General features: G+C 30.3%; 1 protein-coding gene across 2 annotated transcripts in view; it reads right to left on the reverse strand.

The window, feature by feature from the left end:
* The window catches only part of LOC107437991 (netrin receptor UNC5C), a 347,353-nt gene that overhangs the window by 197,379 nt on the left and 125,709 nt on the right, over positions 1 to 24,265 (reverse strand). For both annotated transcript variants that reach the window (XM_043038737.2, XM_043038736.2), the window contains exons 2-3: positions 21,534 to 21,673; positions 19,981 to 20,200 (exon numbers count right to left, since the gene is read on the reverse strand). In XM_043038737.2, coding sequence (XP_042894671.1) covers positions 19,981 to 20,131 — 151 coding nt within the window. In that variant the 5' untranslated portion in view covers positions 20,132 to 20,200; positions 21,534 to 21,673. The remainder of the gene's footprint in view (positions 1 to 19,980; positions 20,201 to 21,533; positions 21,674 to 24,265) is intronic.

The following is a 24,265-nucleotide window of genomic DNA, read 5'->3' on the forward strand; positions in this document are numbered from 1 at the left end:
AAACTGGATTTGTTAAGGGAACCTCCATAGGGAAAGGTGGGATCCGGGGCTTTTGTCTGCCTCTTTCGGTCCTTTTATGTGCAGGGGGCATGGGGGCGCTACATTCCGTTGGTTAGGTAGAGGGGGGAGAGGGTGAAGTGATGGCTGCCGATGTCAGGAGATGGATGGTGCCGGATTGTGTTCCCGGAGTTCGAAGGGGATATTAATCTCAAACCCCCTTCGCTTGGGCGGAGCGGCCCGTCAACCACAGAAAACTTTACCGGATTCAAGTTTGGCGATCATTTTTGGTGATCTTTTTAGTGCCACCGATTTCAAGGGTTATATCTGCTGAAGGAGATTTTTGGAGAGCCAACTGAGATGATTTGGAGAAGATTAAATGTTGAGAACCTGCATTTGAGCAGCCGGAATGATAAAGAAGATGATTTAGCTGGATTAAGTTCAATTGCCAGCTTTATGCTGCTAATATACTCAATTCAAACGAATTACTTTGCTGAAGGGACAAGAAAGTTAAATAATCGTCAACTTAACCTAACAATTTTGGTAAACATCAACTGATGTCATTTACCATAACAAAATATCACAAAAATGTATCAAAAGTACTTTTTTTTGTAAGTTTAAGTACAACAACTAGTAGTATTGATAATTCGAGGGTTATTAAATATGAAAGGATTAAAAAAAATCTCAAATAATAAAAAAGTGACCTTCTTTCGAATAATAAGTGGAACCTTAATGAAATGTTCTACAGATGGATTATTATTAATTTAGAATAGAAAAAATCCTTTGTATTGAGACCATTAAATTCTAATTAAAGTTAAGACATTACTTAATTAAAATTAAGAGTGAAACAAGGCTTCTTATTAGCATGTGTATTTTCAACTAGCAGATTGCGTAAATTATATTAAAATCCATTAACTCACGAATGTTAATAAATTGGTAAATTGAGGACATAAATATTATTTCAGGAGAAAAGGAATAAACCATTAAATTTTTCAACATTAACAAACACACATTTTTAAAATTTTCAATGATACCTAAGGATTATTTTTGTAATTAAACTAATTAATTATCCCGCTTAAATTGACCTAATAAGTGACTTTAATAAACTATTTTCAAACATAAGGAAAGTAATAATATTTTAAATATAGGTATAAGCTTACTTCAACCTAAAAACCTAGGGTGCAATTTTCAACTCCAGGACAATCTATCCAACGATATCAAATAATAAGGCACAATACTGATCAATGCTATGTTACAATTAGCTTTAACCAGTACTTGAATGATGATAGATGATTAGCATTCATCATTTCATCATTACATATTTAATGCAATAAATGCATAAAAAATTGGATAATTGATGAAACGTATGCATTTATTTTTAGAAACGAACTATATTATACATATAAATTCTGTTGTTGATCCTCATTTTTCTCATTTAATACAAAGTTGGCACATATTAATTATGCGTCAGCGTTCGTTTTATATGACTTCTGGTTTTAAGAAGTCGTGTGTTAAGAACAATTTTATGCACTTTTGTTTAACAGAATGACTTTAAAATGGTGGTTTTAAAACTGATACATGGAAATGATGAGTCCTTATGACTTTCTATTATTATTATAATTCCATTTAACTCTTTATCATTTGAACAAATTTTTAGGCATAGCACCTTAAGTATAAGCCAGAATTGAAAAAGGTATTTCATTTTCGATTATTTGTGATTTTCGGTGCCCTATTGTAAAGACAAAGAGAAAACATAAAAGGTGAAAGTTGCTCAGAGTAATTTTTTTTAATCTATTTTCTTAACAAGTATTCCACAAAGCATTTGCTACATAGTTTGTGATAGTAAATAATGTAGTTAGCCATATTTAAAATTTTAAAAGATTTTTTGATAAGCCGAACAGCCATACCGGCTGTTCGGCTTATCAAGATGTCAGGAACTGACTTGACGAGAGAAAAGTCCCGGGTTTAAATCCTGATCAGAAACATGGAGAAATTTTCCTTCTTCTCTCTGTACTAGTATCTGTCCTTCCTAATGTGGGGGTAACGTAGGGCCCACCTAATAATGTGCCCCCTGAAAGAATGGTAAACACATCAGCCGTTTTGTTACCTTAATGACGAATATCAATATATGGATAGGCGTTGGAAATTTTTTTATTTTTTATAATTTCACATGGGGTTTTTACTAAATAGTTAATCTTAAGTGAAGAATCAAAATAATTTTTTTCCAAACGCAATGATATTTAATACTTTTCAAGTCTTCATTGTGTGTTGTGTTTCATATTATTGAAAAAAAAATATTATTTCGCAAACTCCTGTATTTCTTTTAGGGTGCGTAGCGTTTTTAAAAAGTGCTTAAAGGTGCTTATTTTTGTTTTTTAAAAGTCCTTAAAGGTGCTTTTTTCATTAAGTGTTTTTAAAAAGTGCTTAATTTTCCCTTTTTTCAAAAATGAGGTTTTTCCTTTACTATGTTGATTTTCGCTTCGAATTATGCAAAAAGACACAGATCACATTCAACGTTTTCACAATTAATTCAACCCCAATCTATTTCGGCGTATTGTCAGTCCGTAGCGTATGAAAACGCCATTCGTTTTACATGATTCAAAATTCATGATTTTTGACAATTATCAAAAACAATGTCAAAAGCTTTCCAACCCTTCCTAATTATGATATTTTTGTAAAATGTTTAAAAATATTTTTTGAGTGCTTGAAAAGTGCTTAAAAGGTGCTTATTTTTTGTTGAATAATTTGGCTACGCACATTCCTTGAATATTGCGTTATACCTATATTATTTTTATTATTATTACATATTTTTTTTTATTTTCATTTAAAAATTTATTTATTATATATCAATATATAATTAAGGTATATTTAGATTATTTTTTTATTAATTACATAACATTCAATTGAGGTGTTTTTATACTTAGTAACGAACTAGGTCTTATCAAAAATAATTTTACACTTATAAGCAGTTTTAAACAGCGTTGTGTACAAGCCAAGTACAAAGAAAAATCAAAAGTACAACCTAAAAAAATTCATACCATTAGCAAAAAGATTTATTTGAGACATTTCTTCGCCAAATGATCCAGAATACTAAAACACAGCCAAGCCGGATCAAAGAAAAAGTCGGGTCTATTTGGTTTGACTTAATCGGTCGTTCATGCCCCGATCGATAAACCACTGCCCTTGTCACTCCATTATCCCCCATTTGCATATTCCCTCTTTCAGACCATGAATAAAAAACAAATAAATACATCAAATCCTAATTTATAGGGGAACAAAGTTTTGCTCATAGCCATCTTTTTTATTTTTCCATTCAAAATAGGGAGAGAGAGAGGTAGCTGTATCTTTTTTCTCTTGACTTTCCGAACAAGAACAAGTATTTTTCATTGAGTGGGCAATAAAAAAAAGAGACGTCGCTGAGTTTGAAAAGTTAAAAATTTACATAGAGCGCTTGTACCCCGCTCTCTTGCGCTTTTAGAATATTGGAGAGAGTAAGATGTATTTCCATGACAATTATAACGCGAGTTTTCATTACCATATTTCAATGATGCTTATTTTTTTTAAAAATTTATTTTTAAAATTATATCCATTCTCACTTCTTTCGCAACTGAAATCAGAGTTTAGTGAGCAATAAATAGATGGCTATTTTTCATTTGCTTAGAAACTTTTGTTTTACAGTTTCAACATTTTTATGGAATAAAATTTGGTTGAATTCAGAAAACTTTTTTTATAAGTCTTAGTAGTTGCTACAGTTTTTTGATAAAACTCAACAAACAAATGTTAGCATTGTTTTCATTTATCTTCAAAAAGCTTTATCAACAAACCGAATTTATAGTTTTATTCAAGCAAAGCTCTCAGTGACAGGTTCGATTCAAGGGCATAACAATTGTACCCTTTTAACGCTTTTTTAACATAGTTTCCTTCAAAGAACGGGATATTTTTCATTCACTTAAATGTTAATGCAAATCAAACAACTGTGAAACAATTTATGAAAAATTAACTGAAATGTATTTTTCAGAAACATATTCCAGATATTGGAAAAGATGAACGAACATGCATGTTAAAAATAAAGAAACTAAAGGCGGTAAATACTAAAACAGTTCAGGAAGTAGATAAATTTTTGCACATGGTCAAATCCTAAGTATGAATTCACATATAAACCCTTATAATAGAGACAGTTTAAAATTATTAGCCGATATAAGGATATTTTCCGTAGGTTTATATTAGCTGGTTCATTCAAAGTCTAATAGCACTTTTCACCTTTTGCAGCAAGATGATCATGTTAGTTGAAAAAGATAGAGCCAATATTTACGAACCAATAACAGGTTCGAGGTTCTGTGCCTGTCATAACCTCAAGATACTAACATCAAGACCACATATTAATCTCACGATATATACAAACACATACATCTTGTATTTAATTATGTTTTCTGATTTGGTTTACAATAGTGAGCACGTTAATACTATTGTTATTAGTATTATCGGCAGTTAAAAAACCCATAATTATCAATGCGAATAAGAAAAAATAAATAAAAACCATTCTTAAACTAGAGTTACAATTGTTTTATACTTTCATTTCCCATCCATTATATTTTCATTCATTTCCCCACCCTTTATTTTGCTCTGAACATCCAAGAATCAGGGAAAGATTTTCAAAATCTTTGTTTTTGCACTACTTTTCAATTTTGAAGAAATGTGACGACAAATTACGAGAGGAAAGCTGTATGCAAAGAAAATAAGGCATCTCAATAATTAAAGAAATTTACCTCAAAATCTGGGATAAAAGTTTTTTTCACAATAAATGATTAGTTAATAATTTATTAAAGGATAGATTTCTTTATTTTTGAATATCCTCATTTTAATTAGCTTTGCTTGATTTAAGAAATAATATTTATCTCATTTAAACTGGTACTTTTTATTCCTGACACCAAAAAACTCGCTAGTAGCTATACTTGTTATTCAAGTTAAATTAGTAAGTCACTAAAAAGAATTTTCGAGAAATATTTTATCTAGCTTGATGGTTTATTTTTTCATACTCCATCTATATCTACTCCAACAAGATCAAATAATCATTTAAACACAAAATTTTTATTTCCTAAATCAAATTTCGTCTGATATCAAAACAACGAGCAGTTTTTTTTTTAAACCAGTTTCACTACAAAAACAATTTTAGGAAAAGTTTATAATCCACTTTAGTAGCTTACTCAAATGTTACTAAACCAAAGATTAACTTAAACCTCATTTAAACTGGCAGTTTTAAACAGGAAATCAAACTTCTGCTATTAACTAGACTGATTTTAAACTAGTTTCATTCACTTTCATTACAGTAGTAGTTAGTCCAATGGATCTCACAGGTTATCTAACTGGAGTTATCTAACTGGATGATTTACTTCACATTTCCGGGTCTATATTTTCATTAAAACTAAACAAAAGAATAATTTAAACTTAATATAAAAATGGCAATTATCATTCAAGATCAAACTTCTCCTAATATCTAAAATCTTTTTATTTATTTTCATTACCGTAGTAGTCAATGAAAGGAATCGTGGAAAAACTTTCATGGTTTACTTCATTTTGAGGGGTCTATATATTCATTAAAACTTAACAAAAGAATAATTTAAACTTAATATAAAAATGGCAATTATCATTCAAGATCAAACGTCTCCTAATATCTAAAATCTTTTTATCCACTTTCATTACCGTAGTAGCCAATGATAGAAATTTTGGGAAAACTTTCAAGACTTACTTCATTTTGACAGTTCTATATATTCCTTCCAACAAAAGAAAAGAATAATTTAAACCTAATATAAAACCAGAAACTATCATTCCCAAGATCAAACCTCTGCTAATATCTAAACTTTTTTTATTCATTTCCATTCCCGTAGTAGTCAATGAAAGGAATTGTGGAAAAACTTTTATGGTTTACCTCACTTTGAAGGATCTTTATATTCATTCCAATTAAACTAAGGAATCAATTAAGCCTAGTTTAAAACTGGCAATTATCATTCCCAAGATCAAACTACTGCTAACATCTAAACTCCTTCTATTCATTTTCAATCCCGAAGTAATCAATGAAAGGAATTATGGGAAATATTTTATCTAGCTTGGTGGTTTATGATGCCATATCCTTCTGAACTAAACCAAAGGAATCAACCAACCTTTTCCTAAATAACAGGGGAGAAAAAGAGTTCTATCTCTATTTGAAGAACATCGATTAAAAGACCATCTATCAAACGGCAACTGGTCATCATCGATCCACAATCGTTTTAATTCCATTACGCAACTGCACGAACTTTGGCTCTCCGCACGTGAGTATGTCTTTTCTGTTCCTTTTCTTGGCAACAGGGGTGTGGGTCCAGAGATGATCCCGGGGAATCCTTTGAGACCCCAATCGATCAAACACTTATCCTGATGAGATTTTTTTAATGCATTTTGTTCTTTTTTTAGCTTCACTTACCTCAAACTTCTTCTTAAAGAGATGAAGATGATTATTTCCACTTTTTTTTTTATTATTTTGATTATTTTTCTTAGATTCTTTTTCGTTTAACTTATAGAAAACTTAGCGAAAAGTGGAGATTATTACGAGGTTATGTCGAAAGAAATTTTTCTTCATCCTCTGCTTTTTTTTATCCTTGGATTTTAATGAAATTGCCTTTACGTCGGTCCAAGTTTTCGTCAGAAAATTCACTTTAGCTAAGTTTTTCCCTCTTTTTTTAATCCACCCTAGAAGATATTATTTTATTAATTTTCAGCGATTCTGATCAAATCAAACTTAAAGAATAAATTCAAACAGAACTTAAAGAATAAAGATCAAACTTAAAGAATAAAGAACAAACTTCTGTTTTTTAATTATTTCATTTTAAAAGAACACTTTCTAAGAAATAAGTTAATTAAAACAATTAATACTCATTCTAAGACTCTCATTTGACAAGAAAGAAACTACAAAAATGCATTTAACAGCGGGGGAAAATAAGGGTGTTTATCAGAGGGTAATTTATTTGTTGGTCCGAAGGATTAGTTACTCAAAGATATTACTATTCTGAACACATTTTATTGGTTCTTTCACAATCTTAAATATATATATATATATATTTTAAAAAAATATAATAAAGTGAATTTAAATGAAAAATATGAAATGTCACAATAATGTTGAAACATGATGTTGTGTGGCAAAAACACTGTCCAAAATATGAACCCGAAAAAAGAACCCAAAAGAGAATACCATCTTTTTACATTGATCGCTGATCTGGAGGACTACTCATAATTATTTTATGGTTGTTCCAGTCAAATTGATAGGTCTGGGACTAAAAAACTATCCTTAATTTCGAGTCCTGTTTATAACATAGCAGTTCATCGAATAAAAAAATAGCCAACACCTGTATATAGTAAATGCTGCGATCTTAATTGAACACATTATTTAGCAATTCCTTAAACCATCAACGATTGTGTTAAAACAAATGATAAAATGACTATAAGCCGTCACCGTAAGCCTTAATTATGATATAATATGTTTTAAATATTGTCAGTAAATTTCAAATATTTGAAAACATTTCCAAAACATTTGTATTTTACAAAAATTAAGTTTTATTTATTTAACTCTTTAGCAAGTATTAGAAAGGTTTATGATTAAAAAGTGCAGTGTTAAAAAAATGGGTGAATAAAAAAACAATTAATAAAAGAATAATAAACGAAATGTTTTGCAATGTCCACCCTTCATATCCATTTTCAAAAATATTAATAAAAAGCTGTGACAAATAGGAGAAAAAATTTTAATGAAGGAGTTAAGACGCTTGCGAATCATTAATTAAGTCAATAAGGACAAAGAGGAATTAAAATCAAATCAAACAAAATCAGTTTATTTAAATATGAAACTTAAAAGAGATTTAGAATAAAAGGTCATGTCTCACTAGACAAATAGTCTGATATTTAATTATTTTAATCTTTCCGTTTTGAAAAAGTTTTCATTCTTTTTTTCACATTTAAGTAAAAATTTGAAACACCTGGTGTGCATTATTTTTTCCGAACGATTTAACAATATATATTAAGGATAGTCATTAAGGAACACCCTGAGCTGGATTTGGGAGAAAGCTGAAACAAAATATTAAAATTTCTTTATAAATTTTAAGCTCCTTTTTAAGTTACATAAAGATTAAGGCTACAACTTAAAAAGTATGACTACAGCGTTAACTTGATAAGAAAGAAAAGTTATTTCAATAATCTATTAAGAAAAATATACTTACGAACTAAATAAATGTTGGTTCAATACTTAGAGAATAAAAAGCATCTTTTTTCTAAAAAAATGTCATTACTTAGACTATGTCTTATTTCAGGTAAAACGAAAGTAAAGCAAGCAAAATAACTACATCATTTCGAGAAAAATTCAATTGATCGTGACAGGTTTCAAAAAATGGAACAAAAGTTGGAGGACTCTTAAGAAAAGAAATCAATAAAAGAACATTTTGGAGAAATCAAACATTCTTCGCATTTAAAAGCAATGCCAGTGAAAGTTAAGGAGTCTGACTTAGGCATGCCAAGAGCAATTGGAATTTAAAAATTGTTAGAGTTCTAATAAGGATGCAGAATTTTAAGTATTGCGTACTAAGTTAAAATTTTCATGGTTATTTTCGACAACTTACTAAAAGTAATTTGACATTTTTTATTTTGGAAAAGTTTTAAGCGTTTTGTTTCAAAATTGTTTAAAAATAAAGAGAAACCATGATGAACATTTATAAGTTTTATGTACTTGCAGTTCATGCGCATGCGCAGTGAATAAAACTTAATTTTTTTTTTTAATTTTCTACGTTTTTCTCTTTTCTTTTTATCATTTTTGTACAACGGTGCTTGCAGCTCCAAAAAAAATTTAAAATAAAACTTATTAATATTCATTAACATAATTTAATCAAGAAACTTAATAACTGATTTATGTTTGATTAACTTAATAACTTTTTAGTTTCCTCTTTTCTTTTAATCTTAATAATATAGTTATTAATGTTTAAAAATTTCGTAATTATTGCATCAAATAATAAAATAAAAATACATACATAATCATTGAAAATTTTGTTGCATGATAATATCCTTGGAAGACTAGTTAATTTTTGTTTGAATTAAGATCACGTAAAAATCTGTCTATTAGCTTTAAAAGTTATTTTGGTATCATTGGATTTTTTGTTGATTATGAAATGATTGCGACAAGTTAAGATTAGTAATAACAAAGCATTCTGTTTAAATAAGGTTATTTTAAAAATTTTAAAAACTCGTTCAAACAAATTTACTTTTTTTAAATTGACCATTCAATACTTTGAAAAAATCTAATGCAATAACATATTTTCTTGACAGATAATTAATTTAAAATCTGATAATTTCAAGAGTGCCTGTCTAGCATTGATAACAAAAATAATGACAGAATTCTACGACAGATTGCCCTGGCTGAACTTTTCAGATTTTATCGCGAGCTGTAAATAAAAATAGTAATTCGTAAAACCTCCGAATAGGATTAATCAATCTATTTTTGAACCGAAACCAAATGAACCAGCTTTCGATTCCAAACACATTCTTCTTGAACTTCCTCCTTCCAAAAAAAAAACCTCACAATACCTTAATTCTTTCCGATTTCCTATTTCTTACAGAGATATCTATGAACAATGCACTCTATTTACAGTAGTTTCGAGCAGAACCCAATCTAAGTGATTTTTTTCCCTAAGCTCTTATCAGTGAGCAAACAGACATGTTAGCAAATTCCAAATATCGCAAAGAGCTTAAAAACATTGTCTATCATTATCGTTTGCAGACGAAGAATCAGTAGGCAAGAGGGGAGGAGGGTAAAAATCAGTTATGCCTTAAGCTCGTAATGGAAGTATTTTTGACATTAATCCTTTTTTTGTTCGATTTATTTGGAAAGCTGTTATTTGCTACATATTGTGATATGAGATACTGCACAGCGATATTATGTTAGATTTGATGTTGAAACTTTTAAGTTTCCAGTAAAAACAACAAAATTCGCTATTGTTTTTCTTTAATAGTTTTTCAATTTTATCTATAAATACAAAGGAAATTAATTTTGGAAGAGAAAATTTAGTTTCTAAAGAAAAGAAAAAGTTGAAATTGAATGGCAGTATAATGATAAGCCAAACTTTTTACAAAGGTGAGATTTTTGCCTTAAACTATTTTTTCGCACTGTTTCCTGAAAAGGTATTATACAAGCTTATTATAATTTTCATTAAATTACAGCACAATAAAACGAGTATTCTCAATGCATTCTTAAAAATCGTAATGTTTGTTTGCTACAAAACGCTTTGAAAAAATTATTCTTTCAATTAATTTCAGAATGTAGTTGTTATTGCATTGTTACCCGAAGCCCTTCAATTAATTCCTTGATAAACAAAATTTAAAAAGTTGTGGATATCTTACTATCCAATGTATTTTCTTAGTCAATAAAATGTGCTAATTCAAAATATGCAAACCATTTGTCTCAGTCACCTGATGAGATATACTTCTTCAACCATTTATATTTAGCTAAAGCAATTTATTATTACATTGAGTACTCGTGTACATATAAAACGGTCAAATTAAGTCACCTCACATAGATACCGTATAGAATTATATAGCTTTGTTAATTATATATCCTTTTTTGAAAAAAAAAAACATTAAAATGAAACATTTGATGATTTTTGTTAATATTTTTATCTTATTACAAAATTTACCTTCAAAGAAAGTATTGTTAGTTGATACATTCTGCATACTATTAAGCATATTATATAATTCCATTTTGTACAATTACTAAAATTAGAATATGCATTAAAAGTGTTTTTCTCTAATTTTCAAATTAAACTCTGAATATTAATCAGTCTTTAAAAAAGTATCTATTTATACTTAGGAATAAATATTTAATTATAATGAATTCATATTTAACAGCCTAAATCAAATCGGTAATTAATGATTATGATGCTTGTTTTTCCTTCTTTTTCTCTTAAAACTTTTTCCCCCTGAGTTTTTTTCGGTAGCTCTCACACATTGCAAACAAATTCATTAATTCTTAGTGTCTTGGGCGAGAATGTGTCATTGTTACACCAGATGCAAGCAAACTCCGTTAAAAGTAATTAAATTTAAACAGTATTCCATAAAAATTACCAATACCATCTATGAAAATTAAAGGACGTTCTATGAAAATTAATTTTTACTATCTTAACCTGACGTGGTAGAGAAAAACTGTCTAGTGTAATATTTTAAGGGCCCATTTTTGTGTTGAATCTATTGTTTTATAAACTAGTGAGATGACAGATGCCATTTAAGTCTATGTAAAAATTTATAAAAAAGTCGAATTTGAGGTACATATTTATACAATTGAATTTCATGATGTTCGGCTAAAAAATTATGCTACTTTGAAAAAAGTTAAGGTAGTAGCACAAATTTGGAAAATCTGCAAAACTTTATTAGTTTTCAGATGATAACGGTTTTATTTATTGATTGTTTAACCTTATATTCATCCAAAAAGTTTTGTCGTATAAAAGTTGGCAATCTTTAATAGAACCTGGGCCTATACTGTTAACAATTTTCATACGTCTCCCTAGGGAACATAAATTTAATAATTAAAAGATCGGAACTGAAAGAACAGAAAATATGAAAGATCTTCAAAATCAACCATAACTCTAAAAATGATAGTAAAACAAAACTTCATCAAAATATTTATTTACGATTCTAATTTTCTAACTTGTTTATACAGTAGTGGTTAAAACCTATGTCACAAAACATTAAAAATTAGCAGGTTTTTATTTTCATGATATAATTAATCTGTATATTTTCAACAGGAAATTCCAGAAGGACGTTAAATTTGTCGAAAATGTCGAGATTTGAAGTAAAAGCTATTTGTTTAAAAGTGATTTTTCATTAACTTTTCAAAATATCGCGTCATTTTAGAAACATAACATTTTGAAAAGCATTTATCTTTAATAAATTAAACCCTAAGTTATTTTAAACAATGCGGAAACAAAGAGAAACTGCCGAAATATCATTAATCTCATGGAACGCTTGAATTCCTATTTCGCCCTAATAATGAAACGTTCTGCAGCAAAAATCATAAATATAAAATGAAAATGAAATCCATTTAATTTTGAAATAATCGCTGTGATGATATCTGGCAACTGTGTGGCATATCGATTATTTTTTACCCCGCTTATCCATTCTGCCAAACGATCTTTTCTTTATAATAAGTCATTTCCTTTTGCAATCCATTGACATTTTTTAGAAACCATTCTTTTCTCGTTTGTTTCTATTTCAACAGCAAACGATAAAGAATTAAAAAAAAAGTTATGAAAAAGAAATTAGGTGCACCGAGAAAAAGAAGTGAAACAATGAGAAGCCAACGATTTTAATTTATTTTAATGCATTTTCAGCGACAGACAAAAGAAAGGAAACCTCAGCAAAACATCATGATTTCTAAAATAAAAAAGAAAAAGAGTAAATATCACTCCGTTTCAAAAGAACAATTCCGCCATTTTATTTTAATGGATTCTTCCCCCGATTATTCAAAATTATTTTCTTATAAAGCATCTAGGAGTAGGGAGAGAAGGATATTAATTCGGCCACTTGTCCACTTTATCCATTACCCACTTTATTCAAATTCTTATTCGAATCATTAAAAAGACGGTTAAAGCAGAATGGAAAAAAAATTAACAAAAGCAAACGATTCCATTGGAACTCCCATAAAGCGACTTACTTTCGAAGTATTCTATTGGAATTAAATTTTTTCTTTAAAACATTTAGTTACGAGGGTTGGACACAAAACGTTTGCAATTAATGGATTTAAACGAGCGGAATAATGAGCTTTTAGTAATTTTTTGTTTTGTTTTTTTCACTGAATAATGTGGGAATTCGTAGATGCGTTTGCCACTTGTTCCGATGGAGATTAAAGAAAGAATTAATTACGAGCTATGTTACGACAAGATGATTTTATTCAAACATTATTTAACCATTTGATTATATTAATGATTATAATTTATAGACCGGCCCAAAAATTTCTAAAAATAAAATTAATTAATTGTTTATAAAAAGGTTCAGCCAAATATGTCAGAAAAAAGTTGGTTGTGAATTTGATACGAACAATAATATTAATAAACAACTTCATTAACTATTTTTAATTGGTAAATGATTTGTTCGAGTGATAATAATGTTCGATTCAATAGGTTCCTGAACTATGCAACCGTTTTTAATATTATTTTGATTTAAACCATTTACATCAGCAATATATTTTTCGTATCGGAAATGATGTAAATATATTACAATAACACTTCTATCATTTGAAATCTGCATTTCTGTCAGAGACGATTTTTTATCTCGATATGAGGTGGACTAACGTTGCCTCCACAGTAAGGACAGATAATATAGTGAAGGAAAGAACATCCATGCCTTGCCCGGGATTCGAACCAAGAAACTTTCTGATGCAAGGCCAGTTCCCTGCCCCCTACACAGGCCGGTCAACTTTGTTAATGACGAACAGTAAAGTCTATCGCTGTCGATGGGGTCTATTTATTATTTAATACTTCATGATTTCCTGGAATAAGTTTATTTATACTTGAGCATCATTAATTTTTTTATTTTAGCCTTAAAAGCTCATCAAAAACTTTCGAACGGATAAAAACATTCCCAGGCTAGCTCCCTATCGTTTGTGTGGTTTGTGATGCCCTTTATTTCAAGAAATATTCGAGAAAATGTGCTTAATAACTGTTTGCTGATACGCTAAAATAGAATTTCAAAAGACTGATAAAAAAATTGTGTTGAGTTCCTTACTGTACAAAAATGGCTAAGACATAAAAATCTCAATTTTGAATTTTCTTTCGCTGACGATGATTTTTCTAGCAAACCGCAGTATTGCAGTATTCCTCTATCTAACGTAAAAATAACAAACCACGATCTCACCATGTTGCCACACAGAAAATGGAATTGAATCTTTTTTTACTTATTTACACAGACGAGAGAAGAAAAAAAATATTAGACTGAGCTTTAAGGTGTATGAAAGAGAAACATTATCTTCCAGAGCATTTTTTTCCATTCCATAATTTAACGATTCCATTAACTGAAGCAATCCACCCATTCATTGCAGTGTTAATGATTGCAGTAAATCAACCTCAACTATAATCCACAACCTCCCCCATGAGGTCATCAAAGAAACTTGTCTTTCCGCGAATATAAATGAAAACGGAAATGAACAACATTTATTGCTTTTTTGCTAGTAATTTGAACGAAAGGGGCCCCCAGTCGGAAAAAAAAAACTCTTTAAAAGCAGAGAATTGTATTTTTCGTCATCTCACGAGCAGAAAACGTGTGACTAAAGAGTCGGGATGCGCATCAAGTAATGGGATTTTATTTTTTAATTCTAACAAAATATTTGGCAAATCATGTAATAAAACTACTTTAAACGGTTCATTCTTCTTCTTACTATCCTATATAATCCTCATACATTCTCAGAGGAATCGATTAAACATTAAACCATTATATCCTTGAACCATATTTGATATATTACTGCAAAAAACTAAACTTCGCATGTATAACATAGAACCATTAAACATTGAACCATAATATCCTTGAACCATATTTGATATATTACTACAAAAAACTAAACTCCGCATGTATAACACTGAACCATTAAACATTGAACCATAATATCCTTGAACCATACTTGATATATTACTACAAAAAACTAAACTCCGCATGTATAACTATCAATTGCTTCACATACATAACTGCAAATGGCGATCCGATTCAAGTTCGATTCATTCTATTTTATAACCGTCGTTGAACAGCCGACCCAATTTTGGGTTTATGATTACTGATGTTCCTCTCCGTAGCTTTGTAACCCAATCCAGAAGACAAGGGAACTCTTGGATTAAATATTGGGAGAAATTTGCCTTTGTGGGGGACTTTTTGATGGAACAAATCCGCATTAGAGTTACATGGTAAGGAAAACCACGAAAGTCTCCCACGGTTAGCCTAATGGCAAGGGGACTCTAACCTATGATTCGTCTACCACTGAGAAATATTTTACGACAGCACTGTGGTCGGTGCGAGCCGGGTGCGGAATTCGTATCGACCAGTAATAGCTGGGATTCGAACAACTCGGTTCAACTCATTGGAAGGCGAATGCTCTATCCCTTAAACCCATACGGCTCAAGTTTGGTTCATTTGTAATATCACACCTTTTTCTTCTTATTTTCAATCAGTATATATTCGATTTCATAGAAATATTCGCACCTTAACGTGTCACAACATGCGCCAAACACGTCGATCACTCTGTGGTCGTGAGTTCAATCTTGGCAGGAGATTGAACTACAGGCGTATATACGCAGCACTTAGTACGTTAAATCTTACGTTGCTGTAGGTCCGACTGTTGTATGTAATGTGAAAGTTTTGATCAAGGAATGCCAACTCAGGCGATGACCACGTCTCATCTGACAGAGATTACGTAGCATTCCTACCATGGCCATTTGAAAGACCTGATCCATGGCCATTGAGAAGTCCTGATCTATCTTTTAACGTTTAGCCGTACCTGGCCATATCTGAGTAATGTGCACAGTTTAACATGGCATAACATCCTTATTAATGATTAATTTCATTTATATTAAAAACTAAATCAAAACTGAAAATTAACAATATTTTGTTTTCTTTCTTAAGTCAATGACTTATAAAATTAATTTCTTTTAACTGGGTCTTCTTTTCATGAAAAAAAGTAAGCTTCACTTGATTAAGAGTCTATAACCTATTCAAAGGTCAGATATTATCGGGAAGAGAGAAGTGATTTTTATCTGAAACTGTCACGGGTGTAAAATTTTTATGATGAATGCTGCTTCAAAGAAACTCATTATTGTAGAGGAAAAAAAAGAAACTTGTGATTAGTTTTCACTTCCACCTCTTCATCGTATCACAATTCCCGTCAACAAATACTTCACAAACGTAAATAATGAGCTTCTGTGAGAGCTGCTGACAGATTTCTAATGATGCCAGATTAAAATATCTAACTACTGTAACAAGAATATGACATATTGACGATATTTACTCGGCTTGAAAATCAACTGCTTAGTAAACTTTAGAGCCGCGATGGCTCAGGTTCGCCTTTTAAGGAGGCGAACCGGGTTCGAATCCCAGTCGATACGAATTCCGCATCCGACTTGCACCGACCACAATGATAACGTGAAATATCTTTAGTGGTACACGGACCACGGGTTAGAGTCCCCTTGCCGTCCGGCTAATCGTGGGAGGTTCTCGTGGTGTTCCTCTCCATGTAACGCAAATGCGGGTTAGCTCCATTAAAAAGTCCTCCACGAAGGCAAATTTCTCCTTATACTCGATCCAGGAGTTCGCTTGTCTTCTGGACTGGGTTCAAAATTACAAGGCTACGGAGTTGAACACTAGTAGTCGTAAACTCATAAAATTAGGTCGGCTGTTCAACGACGGTTATAAAATATAAAATAGTAAACTTTAATATCAGAACATTGAACCAAATCGTTGTTTAAACTTGCAACAAATTACATCAGGTGGACAAAATAAGGTGAATAATATACCAATTTTATGGGTTAGAAAGCGTTCGTTCCTTGGCCCAATTTATGTCGAAAGTATTTTTTCAAGTAATTTGAACTGAACTGAACTGTATAAAACATCTGGGCACCTGAGGCCGCCTGCAGTCCTTTTCCCATTCATCCTTCGCTTGAACTTTGTTGTGTTTCGATGAAGTTGTGGAGTACAAATGAAGTAAATTAGTAATCATGCGGATAGAAGATCATTGAGTTCCGATTGTGTAGTTATATGCAGTAAGGTGCCAAAAAATTTTAAAAAATTGTGGGACAATTATACGTTTACAATTAATATAATTTTTTTAGTGAAGAAATTCTGACATGCACTTCAGAAAAAAATTTTCAGTACGAAATATTGATCCATGGTACAACATATGGACCATTGGTTCCATATGTTGGATTCTATTTGGCTAATATTTATTGAATTCTTTTTTTTTTCCAAACTTTTTATTTGATTGAATTTGGGGAAATAAAGCAACGCCTGTGTTGATAAAAGGCAGACAAAAAATAATTAAATTATTATTATTATTATTATATAATTAATATTATTATTATAATTATTATTATTAAAAATACTATTATTACAATTATTATTGTTATTAAAAAATTATTATTAAAAATATTATTATCATAATTTTTATTATTATTGTAATTATTATTATTATAATTATTATTATTATTATTATTAAAAAAATTTTATTAAAAATACATTTAAAAATAAGGAATATGTGTTTAAAACACTAAAGACAATCTTAAAAGTGGTAAATACTATATCACTTTGTTAGCCTCTTTTTTTTTTCTTTTATATATTTTATACGTATGATACTTTAAAGTAATAATTAAAATTTCACCAGATTTGAATTGCTGAAACTTTATTCTGTAATTTACGTAACGCTTCTAATTTTAATAAATATGCAGTTCATTCATAATTTTTATTTATTTTTATATGTAATCTCGCTACACTCTACAAAACCAATGTTGGTCCCTTACATTATTTTGAACATCATTTGTGAGCAAGAAGTGTAATTTGAATTACTGTATTGCTCAATTTAGTTACTCAATTATTTTTCAAGCAAAATGTTTGATTACCTTTATACAAATATGTCGTGCACTTAAATTTATACAGGTGCCATAAAAAAGAAAGTTATAAATTTCTAAAAGCGTCTAAAAAATATACTTTCCGCCGCAAATCCCTGTTTCCAAAAAAAAGAAGAAAAAAAGTTATGACGAGAAGAAACATTTATTCTAGCATTACTTTAAAGCATTCAATGTTTTTATTTCTTTTTCCACATTTAAGCCTTGAATTTACAAAACTTATTCCAGATATCTCCTACGATTCCAAAAATAGCTTCATAATGAAAAGTGGATCCCGTTGCAAAACGCAGTAATGACGCCATTTGAAAAACCTCCGGGCTAAATAATGGTTCAAGTACTCAGATTAATTTCCTAGCAAAACTTTGTCGAAGAACTCAGAAAACAGCTCAAATATCAACCCAAAGACACGAAAGCTTAAGGAAGGGCTATTAGCGGAGGAAGACCCCAATGCCTCATCTCGTCTTCCCCAATCAAAAGTTAAAAATACCAATCCAAAGAGTATTTATCTAAGGTTCTCCTGAAAATGGCGAAAGGGGTTTATTTCCTTAATAACCCACTAATTCCAATGTTACCCAACCATTCTTCATCGCGACTTCTTAAAATAAACTCCCTTATCTGACAAAATTAAAAAAAAAAGAAGAAGAGTGGAGAAAATCCCGCAGATTTCGAAGCAAAATGGGAGAATTGCTGACGAAGAGGAAAAAACACAGGAGTTTGAAAGGAAAAGTGTTTATCGAACAAAAAGCTGAGGAAAATGCGAAATGCGTCAACAGAATTTTTTTTCTTCAGGGAAACTTTAAGAATTTCACTTTTAAAGCTTACTCCTATCTTCGCATTGGTAGAATCGAAAATACTTTTCATCACATTAAGGTCTTTGTGGGATAGTGGTAAATACCTAGGATGTTGGTTCAAAAGCTTTTTTGTATACAGTAACGTTACAGGAATAAAGTAAAAGAAAAATCTTAGAAGTGTTAAATGTAAAACGCGATAAAATAAGATGTGCGGTTTGTGAAAATGAGTGCATATTTAAACTTTATTCAAGGCAAATTTTTGTTGAAATGAAAGTAAGGTAAATCATAAATATAAAGCAATTTTTTTCTTTTTGGAAGCACTACAACCAAATTATACATTAAAGCTCTCTTCGAGAATACCCTCTAACTATTACAAAATTTCTGTAGTTACAGAAAATAATTTTCGAAGTGGTAGTAGAAGTAATGTTTTAATATTTTAATAATTTAGAATTGAGAAACAAATGATGGCCAATAAAAAAATAAAAAAAACTGAAAACTTTTCGCTACAACATAGAGAAAATTGATAATAGAGTAGCAAACTCATTTTAAAGAAGTATTTCCAAAAGTTTTAATGGGTCGAAAGAAACAGATATTAAAGCCAAAGATTAAATGCGAATGTTAAAAACACTGATCAAAGAATTTTAAGATAAAAATTAATTGCTTGATGCTCCCAAAGCTGACTTATCTCCAACTTCTCGTATTTTTTTAAAACGTTATACATCTTAAACATAAAGTAATACTCATTCTATGGACACAACTGAATATTTGACATAGAAAAGAAGTTAAATAACCAAAACAAAACTTTGTTAATAAAACTTTTGAAAAACGAGTGTTAAAAAGAATATGAGTTGCTACTAGCTTCAACTTCGAAAAATTTCCGAAAGCAGTAGTCGCCAATAATAGAGATGCCTGGAGAAAACTTCTGAAGAAGGCCAGGGCCCACACATGGCCATCAACTCACTGCAGAAGAAGGAATTTTGCAAGTTGTGCAATTAACTCATCCACGCTATTGGTTTTGAAACTGTTTCAGTACAAAAATGAGTGTATTTTTAAATTCATTTTATTTTATGTTATTTTATTTTTTAGGCTACATGACTCCAACTTCTCAATTATTTACTGTTCCACTGTCTAAAAAAAAGTTTTGTTTTACAAAAATTCCTTATGTTGCTGTTGTAGTAGGCCATTAAGGCACTGGGAGTGCAATTGTTCTTGTTTTCCAGTGGCGCCATCTATAGTCAAGAATTCGATTTTTTACCACATCCATCTATAGAGTGAACCCATTCATATAGCCATTAATTCATCCACAGATCGTAATTTTAACCTGAACCAGAGAGCAATCAATTTCCATTCTAGTATCCCTAGAGGTATAATTTGTTATGGGTACATGGAAGACTTTGTGACCTGACAGATTTAACGTGCACCATTCCCCATTTACTAGTCTAGCACCTTACCCACCAGGCTTTCTTGGCTTAAAAACATTTCTTTATAAAAAAAATGAAAGCTTGAAATTAACTGTATTTTAAGAGAGGTTTACTCACAAGCAAGAGTGATGACAGCTTTCCTGCTTTTAATCCTTCCTGTGGAAGACCAAGCATAACAGAAGCAACTATAAGTATCTCCAGCGAGGATCTTTTCTACATCCCCACGTGTTACATCCACTGACACTTCCACTTGCCTCACACCAGTCATTGGATTCACATATTGCTGAGAACTGTGCTGTCTGTTTTCTGCCAGCCGACCATTACATTCAAAATAAACCTGCAATTTACATATTTCGTCTTATTATTCATACATTAACATGTAATGTTAGTCTTGTTTCATCCATGCCACTAATTGGCATATAAATAATTCTTATTTTCAAAATATAATTCTTATTTGCTTTTAAGTTATAAAATATGCAGCTACAAAATAAATAAAAAATTTTAATATTTTTTTAAATAATCACTGTTATAGACTCTTTAAACAAATAAAAAAAAATTATAAAAAATTTTTTTTTTAAATTTTTATAAAAAAACTTAAACAAAATTTTTAAAAAAACTTATTAAAAAAAATATTTAATATTTTTTTCGAGTTATATGTCATGTTATTAATAAATGTACATGACATATAACTCGACATATAAGTTTGTATCCAAATTGTTTTAATATGCAGTTATTCCTCTCCCTGAGGTCAAAATTTAATCAGTAATTTAACACTGATTATTCTCTGTGGTCCTTATAACGTATATACCAAATTTCAGTAACACCCGTCTTCTAGAACGAACTTTCTAGAACGTCAAAAGTAATCAAATGTCATCGAATGTCATGTCATGCGTTGGTCAAAAAACTTTAACTATGACCATTTTGTAGATAACACTTAGACTGATAAAATTTAATATGCTACGATGCAAAGTTATTTGAATAAGTTTAAGAAAAATCAGTTTTTTACTGGTCATTTGGCTTGAAAAGAATTGTTATTTGTAAATATATAAATTTATTGTTTTGAAAAGTATTATTCATTTATCAAAAAAATACTATTTAAAATTTTTTTTGAATTTTTTGATAGATAAATTTGTTACTTTATTGTCTGTTTACTGTTACTTTTACACTACCGATCATCACATTACTTTATGAAGAATATTATGAATTACTCTTTCAGAAATGGCAAGAACATATGTTAGATTGTAACTCTGAACAAAGAAATCTTAAATACCCTACTCAAGTAAATATTTTATTTTGAACAATCACTGAACCACTATTTTTTTTCGCCGTGGTAATTATTCATTGACTTTTTCTTAACATATTTAAAAAGAAAAACTGCACATTAATGATCTAAGAAAGAAATGGGTTAATCAAACATACGTATCAACAATTCGAACCACTGAATTATTTTTTTCTGCCGATATATTTTTGAGCAAATATCAAAAAATGTAGAACTACAAAGTATAAAAATTGTTAGGATCAATTTCCCATGAAACCAAAAAAAATTAAAGTCGTCAGCTGGTATATTATTTATGAGATAAAAAAAAGGAATATAAAATTTTGCATTGGTTCATTTTCACTTCCATATAATTAAATATTTTATTAAATAATTACAACTTAAAAGCTGTTACCTGAAGTGCATGCCTGGCTTTACAGGATAAAGTTGCTGGTTTGTTGCGAATAACATAAGAATCTTGAGGCTCTTCTAGAAAAACAGGAGTGGTTGAAGGTTCAGGGTCTTCAGTAGGAAGAGGGTCCAAAAGAAAACCTCCTATAAAATAAGCAATTCAAATTTTAAAAAATGCATTCAGTATAAAATAGGACAAAAATAGTTAAGCGGCTTAAATTTACTCTTAATACGGGAAAACTGAATCCAGCAATAAGAAATCGATGTTCGGCATGTGATTTGGTGATGGGATTACAAAAGGATAAAATAAGACTAAATAATTTAAGGCTGAAAACATTTGTTAGTAAAAATAAAAGGATACAAAGCATTTTTTAAAAACTTTCTTAGTGTTTCGAATATTTACTTAACACTAAAAAATTCAAGATATTTAATTAAAAGATTTAAATTCAATGGGAAAATGTATTCTCTATTGATGGTTACATGGTGCATTATAATAATATGCATAGGGGAAGAAGGCTAGCTTCCATAGACATACTATAAACCAGTCCTTCAAGGATCAGTACGATCCTTTCGTATAAAGGAAGAAACAATATTTAGGAGTAAAACAGCAATAGCTCTTCTCGAAATGGTTTTACACTACCTTTCCTCTTAACCTGCACTGAGATTTGAAAGGAGAAGAAAAGTTTTCTCTTTTTATTAATGGTTTGTCTGTCGCTGATTTTCTTACTTTTTAAAAACAGTACTGAACTATTTATTAAGATATTTCTTTCATCTGTGATGATTAAATCTGCTAGCTCATTTTGAGATAAAATGAAAGAATAAAATGGCGATAAGCGATACGCAGCGTACCTAACTAATAACCTGTTCAGGAGACGTACTTCCTGACCGTCAGTATGCTTCCTACGCGCATGTGCTGAATCTAAGTACATATGATGCTCTAAGAAATGTGAGTATATTGTTCTCCCTGTAAGTTGTTTTTCTGGTATAGCATGCCATAAAGTACAGTTCTCCGCGTTAGTTGTGTATCCGAGGAGCTGAAATGCTTCTCCTTTCTTAGTTCTTTGCTATAACGATAGTCAACAATATTCATATCCTTAATTTTGTGAGAAAAAAATTTGGTTCTTTTAAAAAAAAAAATTTGTGCCTAATTCTATGTTGTTGTTTTTTTTAAATTTATATTTTAAAAACGAAACTGAAATAGTCACAATTTTGTCACATCTTAACTCTTATTCTCAAAAACTCTATACTCTTAAAAAACAGCTCGATTAGCAGGGGACACTTGGAGTACCTTCCTTATTAATTAATTTCAAAAGTACCTTATCGGTCAATATTTGCAGTAGTCCCAACTTATGCCCCAAATCAATTAGTGGGTAAAATAATGATAAAAGTTTGGAAAACACTCAACATACATGAAATCCTTCAAAAATAAAAAAAAACTAAAATATATCACTCATTAAATTTGTCAGCTTTAATTAAAAGTCTCTTTATGTTTTAGCTACAAAGGCATCATATAAAATAAAACCTAAAAGAAATATGATTAAGTTACATCGCAAACAATAAATGTTTGCAAGACCGACTTAGAACTTATAAATCTTTAAGAACTATAAAACTGTCTTCAATTCCCCGGGTCTAAGTTAAAAGGTCCAGAATTCGTCTCTCAACCGGACACACGCAATCAACTCTTTATGACAAAACAACCGAAGAAAAGTAAAGAAGAAGGACGGGCCCAGGTGCATTGTGTTAGTTAAAACTAAGTTCTCGTAATACGAGAAAGTGCAATTTCCCGGCCGGTTTAACTTTATGCTCTGATAAATCTCTGTCTCTCTCTCCTCTCTGGCTCTTACAGTTGGTACTTACAACAACCAACTCCAGAAGTTTTGAGAGATGCCTCTCAGAAAAGCGGAGATAAAGGGGCATGGCGGAAAAGCCGCATCAGTAGATTTAAGTGCATCGGGATGAAAACAAGTTGCGGAGAAAGGGAGAAAAAAATTGCAAGTAGGGAAAAAGTTAACTTCGCCGGTCAATGAGGGAGTTGGAAGTATTTATTTTTTTTTTATTTTTACGTTTAATTTTATAATATTATTTTTAGAATTTTTTTTTTAAATTCTGTTGAGAATATTTAATTTAAAAAAGTTAATAGTACATTGGTTGTATTTTTCGCTTTTTTAAATTAAATATTGATCGAAGAAAAAAAATAATGAGCTTGGAAACGAAGTTTGAAAAAACAATGATTATAAGTTTTAATAGCGGTAAGTTTAATAATGCTCATATATATTTTGCATTATAATAATAAATTTTAATTAGTTAAGAAGGTGAATATGGCTTGGAATATATTTTATAATTTTTGTACTCTTGTAAGCCTTGTTGTAAGAATTATGAACAACAATTTTTTCCCCACCATTATGAGGTGACAAATACAACTTTCTTTAAAACACACACAAATAAATACATATTTTATTTTTTATACTACATAACGGTCGTTGAACAGCTGACCCAATTTTATGGGTTTACGCCTACTAATGTTCAACTCCGTAGCTTTGTAATTTTGAACCCAATCCAGAAGACAAGGGAACTCCTAAATCGAGTATTGGGAGAAATTTGCCTTCGCGGAGGACTTTTATTGATGCAACTAACCCGTATTTGTGTTACATGGAGAGGAAGACCACGAGAATTACCCACGGTTAGCCTGACAGCAAGGGGACTAACCCATGATCCGTCTACCACTGAGGATATTTT

The sequence above is a fragment of the Parasteatoda tepidariorum genome, chromosome 4, assembly GCF_043381705.1.
Source record: "Parasteatoda tepidariorum isolate YZ-2023 chromosome 4, CAS_Ptep_4.0, whole genome shotgun sequence".
NCBI classification, from domain to species: domain Eukaryota; kingdom Metazoa; phylum Arthropoda; class Arachnida; order Araneae; family Theridiidae; genus Parasteatoda; species Parasteatoda tepidariorum.